Source organism: Theropithecus gelada, chromosome 11, assembly GCF_003255815.1.
Source record: "Theropithecus gelada isolate Dixy chromosome 11, Tgel_1.0, whole genome shotgun sequence".
NCBI lineage: Eukaryota > Metazoa > Chordata > Mammalia > Primates > Cercopithecidae > Theropithecus > Theropithecus gelada.
The window spans coordinates 90,855,058-90,867,297 of record NC_037679.1 but is presented as its reverse complement, the minus strand read 5'-3'; the positions used below and the strand labels follow the sequence as shown (position 1 = coordinate 90,867,297).

Below are 12,240 nucleotides of genomic sequence, written 5' to 3'. Positions count from 1 at the left end.
AGTGATTTAAACACTCGTTTCTATGTTCTACAGATTCAAAAACCAATGCCTGCAAACAGGAGAGGTGAGAGAAATGTACGTATAAAAATAAATAGGACAGATCGAGACCATCTTGGCTAACATGATGAAACCCCGTCTCCACTAAAAATGCAAAAAAATTAGCCGGGCGCAGTGACAGGCGCCTGTAGTCCCAGCTACTTGGGAGGCTGAGGCAGGAGAATGGCGTGAACCCAGGAGGCAGAGGTTGCAGTGAGCTGAGATTGTGCCACTGCACTCCAGCCTGGGTGACAGAGTGAGACTCTGTCTCAAAAAAACAAATAAGTAAAATAAAATAAATAAATAGGACAAAGGCCTAAGCTGTAACATATCTTGTGTTTATAAGGAAATAATTCTGGTTGCTGTGATGTGGAACTACAGTAGATTGGGAAAAACTGGGTTAGTGATAAATTATAGTTGTGACTGAATTTCACTGGAAATTTTATTACAACATACAGATACAGTCATGTAATATAAATGGTTAAAGTATTCTCACGAATGTCTTTTGATGAACCCCTTTATCCACTGCACAAATGATATCAAAACACGATAACCCGTACGCCACTGTAACAGGTCCCTTACTTTCTTAAATTCCCTTCCCTTCTTGCCACATGCATATTTTCATGGCTGTAACCACAGAAGTGGATGTATTTTATATTGTGCTTCTCTTGCTTATTACATCAGAAGCATTTTGTGTGGCTACAAGCGTCCTCATGATTATTTTTGTTGTTGTGTATTTCATCCCCTTATTGCTGCCGAATATCTTTTTTTTTTTTTTTGAGACAAAGTCTTGCTCTGTCACCAGGCTGGAGCACAGTGGCGTGATCTCAGCTCACTGCAACCTCCATCTCCCGGGTTCAAGCGATTCCCCTGCCTCAGCATCCAGAGTAGCTGGGACTACAGGCGCGCAACACCATGCCTGGCTAATTTTTTGTATTTTAGTAGGGATGGAGTTTTAACATGTGGGACAGGATGGTCTCAATCTCCTGACCTTGTGATTCACCTGCCTTGGCCTCCCAAAGTGCTGGGATTATAGGCGTGAGCCACCATGCCTGGCCATCCTTTTTTTTTTTTTGAGATGGAGTCTCACTCTGTCGCCCAGGCTGGAGTACAGTGGCACGATCATGGCTCGCTGCAAACTCTGCCTGCCAGGTTCGAGAGATTCTCCTGCCTCAGCCTCCCGAGTAGCCGGGGTTACAGGCATGCGCCACCATGCCCGGCTGATTTATTGTATTTTTAGTAGAGACGAGGTTTCACCATGTTGGCCAGGCTAATCTCGAATTGCTGGCCTCAGGCGATCCACCCGCCTTGGCCTCTCAAAGTGCTGGGATTACAGGTGTGAGTCACCACACCCAGCCAAGAAATCCTATTAAAGCTAAGGAATGACCAGAGATCCTTTTGCCATAACGGGCTGAAGTAAGGAGCCAGGAGGCAGCCCCGACTCTGCAGAGCCGTGGAAAGGCTGTGAGATGGTGTCCTGCGGGGCTGCTGGGGGTTCCCACCTTCCCTGAAAATGTTCATTTCTGGGACTGGTAAGTCGAACGGCTCAGACGACTGGGCACCACCGACCTGTGGAGCTGAGGCTACAGTGGGTGGCCGGGCACTCCGGAATCAGGGGCAGGAGCCCACCCTGTGGCACTCGGGCACTCGACAGGTCTCACACAGACTCATCTTCTGTGCTCCTCTTATCTAACTCTCCCCTCCCTGCTCATCATATTATTTCTGAGGCCTCCTGCCAGATGGGAGGGGATTTCAGACTGACTCCCAAAACAGGAAAGCTGATTCAGCCTTCTGCATCATTTCAAAAGTCTGAGCCCAGAATGTTGTTTCCACAGAAAAACAAGCGGAGTGACTTCAAGCAGAGAATCAGTTTTGAATAATGGTCCTGGACTCTTAGAAATGTCAGCATAATTAAAGTGAAAGGCTTATTCTATACTGTGGGAAAAAAAGAGCTACAAAAGACATGTGGGGCCACTTGGAGCAATGTGACTGCGGCCTGCAGAGGAAGTGATGTACCATCAGTGGGCAATCTGCGTGCGGCACTGTGTTTCCCAGGGGAAGGCCCTTCATGGGTATTCAGCGTAGAGCGGTCACCATGTCTGCAAACGACTCTCAGAGAGGGCGAGCACGCATGGGTCAACGTGCCCACATATAGATGAGTAAGCATGCGCATGCAATGGCCTGGGCACTGGGGGCATCTTACCATTCTTTCCAATTTTTTGAAGGTTTGCAAACTTTTCAAAAAGTAAAATTCCCAGAGTTACTATCTTTTTTATTCTTTCCAACTTTTATTTATTTCATCACCCAGGCAGTGAGCACAGTAGCTAATAGAGAGGTTTTTCATCTTAACCTTCCTCACTCCCTCCCTCCCCACTCAATGAGGCCCTCGTGTCTGCTGTTCTCTTCTCTGTGTCCATGTGCACTCAATGTTTAGCTACCACTTATAAGCGAGAACATGTGGTGTTTGATTTTCTGTTCCTGTGTTCATTCATTTTTTTTTAGGAGAGAGATTAGGTTGAGAAAGATTTTATAAAAAGATTTTTTAAGTGCTCTTGAAATAACATAAAACCACAACTTTTTAGCTATTGTCTAATTGTAGATCTAAACCCATCCTAATATTATAGTTCAAATGTTAAGTCAGCTTTTAATTCATCTACAATTATAGGACTAGTTACTAAAATGCCCAGTTTTGTCATAGTTTATTGATATAAAATGACGATCCTCCTTTAATCCTCAAAGGATGTGTCCTACTCTATTATTTTTCTTACTTTAAAAGAGTTATGTCTCCAAAATGCTCCTAAACTCCCCAAAGAATTTCTGGATATTCTTGTAGTTTAAATACAAAATAAAATTCAGAGACAGAACTGCTATAAAAAATCTAAAATTAAACTTAAAAGATTCTAAATTGATGTGACTGAAAAAAAAAAAAAAGCAGCGTTTTTGCTGAATATGATTAATTACGGTACTGCTGCTGCTGAAGGCATCAGTGTTTCCTGAAGGCCTCTGGTCTCAGACGCCCATGTGAGCAATCCCCCTGGCACAGGAGCCAGTGTCTACTGAAGGCCTCTGTTCTGAGCACCTTCCCTTGGCGCAGGAGACTTGTAAGGCAGCCATGTGATGACCCCCATGTAAGGCCATATCTCTGCTCACACCACTGAGGAAGGAGCCATGTACTCCCGGAGTCTGTTCTCTTAACTCCCTCTGCCTTTTTCTCTTTAATTAAAGTGTTGACATTGATACAGACTGTGGCAAAAGGATTTCTGCCCTAAGTGTGAGCTCAGTACTGGTGCTGCTGCAGAGGCGGGGCTCCAGGGAAGTGTGTCCACCACATTTCCCCAGCAGGACCCATGGGAGTGACTCCCCAGGCCCTCCTGCCCGCCCCATAAGGGCAGCCGTGAAGCAGAGGCTCCCCCGAAATCGCAGGCAGTATTTGCTGTTTATGTGAACGTGCACTTACAGGGCAAACTCTTGTCAAATTCTTCGATTCACAGCTATAAAGCAAAAGCCAACCCACGTAGGAAGGAAGAGCTGGGGGCTCATATCCCTCACTCAGGCCAGAGACAGGCAGCTGGAGGGAGACACATCCTCCCTGCTTCTATGTACCACGCAGCCCCGCAAATACCAATGTGGGATTTCTTTACTATACCTCAACACTGAAAGGACTCTCCTCAATTTTCCCAGCTTCTGCTTCCGGCAGAGGATTTTTGAGGGTCTGTAAAAATAATGCCGCTTTCCTTTTACGTTCTGCTTGAAGCTGTTTCTCTTTCGACTCCTTAGACGCCTGGGCCAGCTTTTCCCGGGCTGCAGCTGCGAGGCGATCTTCCAGCTTTTGCTTTGCTTGAGGAATAAACAAAGAGAAAAGAGAAGTTTAGAGCAAGCAGTATTTTATCTGATCTTAATTTTCACAGGTTGCAAAAGCGTCACACGATGCAGTCAGTTAAAGTTTCTGAATAGGTACATACATCGGACAAATCAAATTTTGAAAGAATTAGTTTATAACGTGCCCTTTTTTGGATATTTTACTTTTAGAGTTAGAAGGCTGATGAGACTCTATACTAATGAAAGCTGGAATAATGAAAACCTCAGAATGGCTCTCAACATATATCCAAAATATTCACACCAGGCAATGGATACTCTATGACAAGTGTTTTATTCCAAATGATCCGACAGTTGGTTAGTTTACACACAGGAAGTACAGATTCAGATGTACAGGCATGAGGACAAGTTTGCTTAGGGAGAACATCACAGCACAGTGGAAGTTCTTGATGGTGGATTGTGGTTGAAAAATGGCCCTTTTTTTTTTTTTTTTTTTTTTTTTTGAGACAGAGTTTTGCTCTTGCTGCCCAGGCTGGAGTGCAATGGCGCGATCTCGGCTCATTGCAACCTCTGCCTCCCGGGTTCAAGCAATTCTCCTGCCTCAGCCTCCCAAGTAGCTGGGATTATAGGCGTGCGCCACCATGCCTGGCTAATTTTGTTTTTTTAGTGGAGATGGGGTCTCACCATGTTGGCCAGGCTGGTCTCTAACTCCTGACCTCAGGTGATCCGCCCACCTCAGCCTCCCAAAGTGCTGGGATTACAGGCATGAGCCACCTCGCCCGGCCTGAAAATTGGCCTCTTTTAAATGTTGCTTGATCTGAATGTGTGTATACAGGAAAAGCAATTTAAGAAAATCAGTTAGAATAGATAACAACCACAATGCAGCAACCATTATTTGACTGCTTTAATGCAGAACAGAATTTATTTTGGAGTCAGGATGGGAAGACTATATGCTGTCCCCACGCTGCCGGCAGTGTTGGGGCGGGTGTGGTGGCCACGCTGTGGCCCATGAAGATGAGCTGCAGCCCGAAAACCAGCTGGGTACACACCACCTTCAAGGGCCCAGTGGTTCTGTTGGGAGGCAGCCTCACGAAAGGGCATCTCCTAGTTTGGTTCCTGAGCTGGGAAGCAAGGCTGAGCCTTTTACCCTGGGGCTGCCAGCCAAGCGCAAAGTGAGCCTCCATTAATGCATCCACTGTGGCGCATGAGGGCTAAGACGGCCAACTCAGTTTCTTCGAAAACAAACTGCCAACGGCACTGCATTTGAGGTTCAGTGAAGAGCAGAGCTCATTCCTTTAACAGAGAACGTTTCAAAACCTCAGACATGTTACACAACTCCCAAATGGGTCTGATTTCCAAAGGCTTCAGATTCTAGTTGGCAGCCTTGAGATTTTTTGGCTTAGCAGATAAATCTTATATTTATGTATTTCCTTTCTTTCAAGAAGTTTAAAAGCTATCAACAAACCTTGCTTTGCTTCTAGCTCCTCCTGGGTAAGTTGAGGCTTCTTCTCCTCAACAACTACACAGGGTGGGGCAACTGCTGGGTTAGTGTTTGCAGCACTACTAGAACTTTCTTGGCCTTCTTTGCTTTCTTCATCATCATCACTGTCATCATCTAGCTTAACACGATTTTTTTCCAGGGGAAGCAGATCATTTTCTTTGGCCTTGATTGCAAAGCTTATTGGAGCAAAGGAAGCTATTGAGGAAAGGTGAGAATTATGATACATGTTACAGAGTGGAAATCTTTGCAGGCCCTGCTACCCACCTGAGCACAGGCTGCTGGGAAGGGGATGACCAGCATGGAGCCACATCATACACAGGGTCTCTGGTGGGGACGCCGTGCCATCAGAGCAGACCTGGACAGACGTGCACTGCACGGCGCGGGGCTGGGGCAAACCCCTGAACTGTGCTGTGAGAACGGCACTGACTGGGCACTGCATGGCAAGGGCACACTTGCTGATGCCAGGGCAGTCACCTGCAATTTTAAATGGCCAATTCTTGTCATTTCTCTCTCTTTTTTTTTTGAGATGGAGTCTCGCTCTGTTGCCCAGGCTGGAGTGCACTGGCACGATCTTGGCTCACTGCAACCTCTACCTCCCAGGTTCAAGCGATTCTACTGCCTCAGCCTCCCGAGTAGCTGGGATTACAGGCGCCCGCCACCACGCCCGGCTAAATTTTTGTATTTTTAGTAGAGATGGGGTTTCACCGTGTTAGCCAGGATGGTCTTGATATCCTGGCCTTGTGATCCACCCGCCTCGGCCTCCCAAAGCGCTGGGATTACAGGCATGAGCCACTGTGCCCGGCCTCATTTTTCTTTATAAAAAAAAAAAAAAAAAGCTCACGGCTCAGCATATATCTAAATTTGCTTCAGGAGGCATATGATGTGACTCCACTATAAACAGGTCTCTTTCAAAAATTCCCCATGATACAAAATAGCCTTTTCTTACAAACCAAAAATTACAGAATCCATGCCTTTATTCAGCAAACATTTTTACCTACTTTGTGACAGGCATTATGTCAGACCATTTTCCACACCTGTAAGAAAATTTCAAACCCAGCGTAACAAAAATTTAGAAGCAATCCCTCCTCCTAGAATATCCAGAAAGTTTAATTTAAGGGAAATATGGAGGCCCTGAAGAAAAAAAATCATCTTCCCTGCCCCACCACTCAATGAACACAGAGTCCCTTTCTCTTTCAGATGCTGTGATAAATGGCTCTTGACAAGAGCTAACTGGTTGCAATAAGATACAGTATTTTAAAAAACCATTAGTTATTTATGAAGAATATTCAAGTAACCCACAATGAAGGGGATGCTAAGTGCACCGCAAACCAGGTGACTGAGAGGCAGGTGGGTTCTGGGTAAACAAGGAAGCTTCTGGAAGGGCTGCAACTTATGTTTGTGATGCTCTGCGGCACACGGCGGGCTACCTGGCCGGCCCCTGGGGGAGGTCCTCCCGCTTTAGCAATTTACGGCTTCAAACCCGGTGTGACGTGAAGTAGACAGTTAAGTATGTGATAGCCCGGACCCTCTGAAATATAACCACTTTTCATCAGCAACTGCCTCAAGGGACAGGGCACACACCAAGACACTAATACCGGGAGAGCAGTACTTTATAACGTCAAAATAATAAGGAGCAGGGCCAGCAGCTGAAGCCAGATGATGAGCACATGTGTGGGGCGTGAGTGGGCATTATATGATATTGTTTTCGTACATGTTTGAGATTTTCCATAAGAAAAAAAAAAAACTGGCCGGGCACAGTGGGTCATGCCTGTAATCCCAGCACTTTGGGAGGCCGAGGTGGGTGGATCACAAGGTTAGGAGTTCAAGACCAGCCTGGCCAACATCGTGAAATCCTGTCTCTACTAAAAATATACAAATTAGCTGGGTGCGGTGGCGGGTGCCTGTAATCCCAGCTACTTGGGAGGCTGAGACAGGAGAATCACTTGAACCTGGGAGGCGGAGGTTACAGTGGGCTGAGATCACACCACTGCACTGCACCAGCCTGGGCGACAGAGTGAGATTCTGTCTCAAAAAACAAAACAAAAAAAAAAACAAGGGGCTAGACTAAAACATATCACGAAATGATTTAATAACAATTATTTCCAAACCATCTCCCCAAATTAGAAAAATATGCAATCAACAAATAAGAGTATTAAGATGAAAGCTTCTGGAACACTTTCTAGTGATGCTTATTTCATTTTACATTTTATTTTCTTAATATTTTTTGAGACAGGGTTTCACTGTATTGCCCAGCCTGCAGTGCAGTGGTGCAATCATAGCTTATTGCAGTCTTGACTTCCTGGCCTCAAGCAATCCTCCTGCCTGAGCCTCCCGAAGTGCTGGGATTACAAGCATGAGCAACTGTGCCCAGCCTCAAGTAGACATTTTTTGCTTTTTTGAGACAGAGTCTCACTCTGTCGCCCAGGCTGAAGTGCAAAGGCGCAATCTCAGCTCATTGCAACCTCTGCCTCCCAGGTTCAGACGATTCTCCTGCCTCAGCCTCCCGAGTAGCTGGCATTACAGGAGCGTGCCACCATGTCCAGCTAATTTTTTGTATTTTTAGTAGAGATGGGTTTCACCATGTTGGCCAGGCTGGTCTCGAACTCCTGACCTCAGGTGATCCACCTTGTCCGGCCTCTCAAGTAGACATTTTAAAGCTAGTATCTATACATACCAAACACAAAGCCAAAACCACAGCTACTTACACTAAGAGTGGCCTATGGCACACGGCCCACAGGCCTCCCTTACTCAGCCTTTACAGCTCCACAGAACGGACACTGAGAGGCTTCCCATTTTATAGATGGGAAAACCGAGGGTGAAAAGATTAAGTAAGTTTCTCATGGTACCTCAGGTCAGTGCAGGGAATGGAATTTTTCAATCACAAAATTGTTGCTTCTGCCTAGAATCCTCCTTGCAGATCACGTGACAACACATGGAAAGCATGTCCTACCGCTTCAGCGAGTGGTCTCATGCTGCATTCAGAATAAACCCAGTTCCTTCCCAAGGCTGCCATGTCCCTGCGTGACCGGGGCCATTGCTCCACGTTTGCACTGCCCCTCACCTCTGCTGCCGGCCTGCCCTCTGCCTGAGAGCTGCCTGCTCTTCTCCTGTCCCTTTCACATTCTTCAAGGACCAGCCCCTACGAGGCCTCCTCAGACAGACCTGCCCCACCTCATTCCTGCACACCACTCACTACGATCTGCATTCAGGCGATGACGGCCCACTATCTCCCAGGCAGTGCCAGATGCACGGCTGACATGGCATTGGGCACCCCTGAGTGAACCCTCCATCTTCCGTAGCAAATAGGTTTCTGCTTTTTAGCTAACAACTCTTATTGCTAACTTCTAACTTCAAAAGTAATATACATTTTCTATGGGAAATTTTGAAAGCATATGAGCAAAAAGATCAGCTGCAATCCCAATATGGAAAAAAATCATCTGAACATCACTGGTGGATTCCTCGGCAGAAGTGTACAATGGTACACGTGTGAAAAATGAGGGCACAGCTCCTTGTTTCATAACCTGCTATTTTCACTTAATAAGCAACTCCTTTTTTATTTTTTCTTTGAGACGGAGTTTTGCTCTTTCACCCAGGCTGGAGTGCAGTGGCGTGATCTAGGCTCACTGCAACCTCCACCTTATAGTTTCAAGTAATTCTCCTGCCTCAGCCTCCCAATTAGCTGGGACTACAGGTGCCTGCCACCACACCTGGCTGATTTTTGTATTTTTAGTACAGACAGGGTTTCACCATGTTGGCCAGGCTGGTCTCAAACTCCTGACTTCGTGATCTGCCCCCCTCGGCCTCCCAAAGTGCTGGGATTACAGGCGTGAGCCACTGTGTCCAGCCCCAGCAACTCCTTTCTTTATGTGTAGACACGTTTCCGTGTCAACTCAGACCACTTAGACAGCAAAAAGTAGTATGGACATGCCAATTCACAATTTACCATAACTGCTTCCAAGCTTTTTTTTTATTTTAAAAAACAAACATGCCCTACAACAAACATCCATGTATAGACATCTTGGTAAAACACGTTTCTAGGAGTAGAAGGTCATTTTCATTTAAAATTCAGTCCATATTACTGGGTTGTATCAACTTACACTTCAAAATCAGTACTCCCACTGCCCACAGCCTCTCTATCACTGTTCCTTCAAAACCAGTACTCCCACTGCCCACAGCCTCTCTATCATTGTTCCTTCAAAACCAGTACTCCCACTGCCCACAGCCTATCACTGTTCCTTCAAAATCAGTACTCCCACTGCCCACAGCCTCTCTATCATTGTTCCTTCAAAACCAGTGCTCCCACTGCCCACAGCCTATCATTGTTCCTTCAAAATCAGTACTCCCACTGCCCACAGCCTCTCTATCATTGTTCCTTCAAAATCAGTGCTCCCACTGCCCACAGCCTATCACTGTTCCTTCAAAACCAGTGCTCCCACTGCCCACAGCCTCTCTATTATTGTTCCTTCAAAACCAGTACTCCCACTGCCCACAGCCTCTCTATCACTGTTCCTTCAAAACCAGTGCTCCCACTGCCCACAGCCTCTCTATCATTGTTCCTTCAAAAATAGTACTCCCACTGCCCACACTGCCCACAGCCTCTATCATTGTTCCTTCAAAACCAGTACTCCCACTGCCCACAGCCTCTATCATTGTTCCTTCAAAACCAGTACCCCCACTGCCCACAGCCTATCATTGTTACTTTTTTAAAACTTTATCAATTTGAGAGGCAAAAAATAAAAACCTGTTAATGAGGATACATTGAAAAAATATATTTACTGGCCATCGATTTTTCTTCTTTTTGGAACCACCTTTTCATGTCCTTTGTCTATTTCTCTAGGTCAGTGACTGTCTTTTCTTATTGATTTATAAAAGCTCTTTCTATAGTAAGGATGTTAACCTTTATTTTTATGTGTTAGCAATTACTGCCATTTCTGTATTTGTCTTTTAACTTTATTCAGGCCAAGCCCCCATTAGACCTACTAATCTTTCCCCATGATTTACAGCTTCAGTTCTTAGACACTTCTTTCCAGCTCCAAGATTATTTCAAAAAATTACCTTTATATGTTTCTACTTTTCTAGTTTTATTTTTTACATTTAAATACTGGATTTATATGGAATTATGGTTGTCAAATATGTGATGTCTTATTATTTTTCAAAACGGAGAGCCTGTTTTTCCAACATCAATTACTGTTATACTAAAGAAGTTTCATCATAAAAATGTGAGAGAATGTTGCTGCTTTCTCAGCATCTGAGAAAGCCATTCATCTGTTAATATGATAAACTATACTAGAAGATCTTCTCATTTTGTGACATACTGGGATTCCTGGAACAATCCTACTTGCTCATAACTTATTACTATTTTCATACATAGCTGAATTCAGTTTCATATCTTAACATCTATACTTGTAAGTGATCGTGGTCTACAGATTGCCAAGCTTTGAGAGCTTCATTCTTTTCCATCTTTCTTAATGCTCTGGAGTGGCTTTAATGATGTAGGCGTTCTATTTCTTGAGGGTGAACTAACTTGACCTTTAATTTGTCTTGGCTGACTGCCTGGGTTTAGAGGTATTTCACTAACCAATTATTTTCAAAATTCTTTCAGGTCTATAGATCTATGTCGGTTCCTTATTTATGAAATAATTTCAGCAACTCATGTTTTCTTAGAAAATGATATTTTTCACTGATTTTCAAATTCATTCAAATTTGAAATAATATATGTTCTTCATATACTTTAAAGATACCTATAATTTTTTTCCTCTGTCACACACGCTGGAACGCAGTGGCGTGGTCTTGCCTCACTGCAACCTCCATCTCCCAGGCTCAAACAATCCTCCCACCTTAGCCTCCAAGTAGCTGGGAGCACAGATGTGTGCCACCAAGCCTGGTTAATTTAATTTTTTTGGTCTCACGATATTGTCCAGGCTGGTTTCTACCTCCCAGGCTTAAGTGATCCTCCCACTTCACAGCCTCTGTGAGGAGCTGGTGCTACAGGCATGCGCCACTATGCCTGGCTACATTTTTGTAATTTTAGCAGAGACGGGGTTTTGTCATGTTGCCCAGGCTGGTCTCAAAAACTCTTGGACTCAAGCGATCTGCCTGCCCTGGCCTCTCTGTGTGCTGGGATTATGGGCGTGAGCCACCACACTCCACAGCAATTTATTTCTAAGCAATCTTTTCCACGTCTGATAATCAGTAGCACAAGTTTTATATTTTCAGTTTTGTAGAATACAAATTAGAGACAAAGATTTTTCTCCTGTTACGCAGTCTGTTTCAGAGATGCCCATATGCCTGGAGGCTCAGCTGTGTCTTCCGAACTTTGGAATCTCTGTGGGCGCAATGACATTTCTGTCTCCGCATCTATTCAAAGAGAGGCTGGCCTGTGCTTTTGAGAACTGAGAGTTAGCATGAGTTTTGTCAGATACTGAGTAGATCTCTGTTCAAGTGTCTCAGGCTTGGGTGGATGGAGACGGGAAACTTCTGGGTGTGCTGTTTTGTCTGCCAGGTGCCAGGACAATCAGGGAGGTGTGGAGAAGGCCATGCTGGTTGGCAGCAGCCTTGTGTGCAGGGCTGCTCCTCTGCGAGCCCCACAGCTGGCAGGGGTCAGGCGCCTTCCCTGGGCTCACAACCCCTCTCCACGCCCCATAGCTGGCTGCGTCAGGCGCCTTCCCTGTGCTCACAAACCCTGGGGCAGGAGGCAGGTTCGGGCTGTGGTTTCTTTCTGGGGTGTGAGAATGGATGAGGTACTGCTGCCTCTGGGATGCTCCCAGCTTGTTCCAGCCTCCTGACCACCCCTCTGTGGCTGATGGTCGACTCCCCTGGGGTCACCGCCCTGAGTCTCAAGGGCACTTCTCTGCGAGCTCCAGGTGTGCTGCCTTACCCTGACATAC

The 12,240-nt window shown here is 45.5% G+C and overlaps 1 protein-coding gene across 3 annotated transcripts in view; it reads right to left on the bottom strand.

Annotated features, from left to right (window-relative positions):
• SFSWAP (splicing factor SWAP) overlaps positions 1-12,240 on the bottom strand; it is a 90,817-nt gene that overhangs the window by 29,369 nt on the left and 49,208 nt on the right. For all 3 annotated transcript variants that reach the window (XM_025402627.1, XM_025402629.1, XM_025402630.1), the window contains 2 exons: positions 5,318-5,548; positions 3,683-3,873 (listed from right to left, as the gene is read on the bottom strand). In XM_025402627.1, the coding sequence (XP_025258412.1) occupies positions 3,683-3,873; positions 5,318-5,548 (422 nt within the window). The remainder of the gene's footprint in view (positions 1-3,682; positions 3,874-5,317; positions 5,549-12,240) is intronic.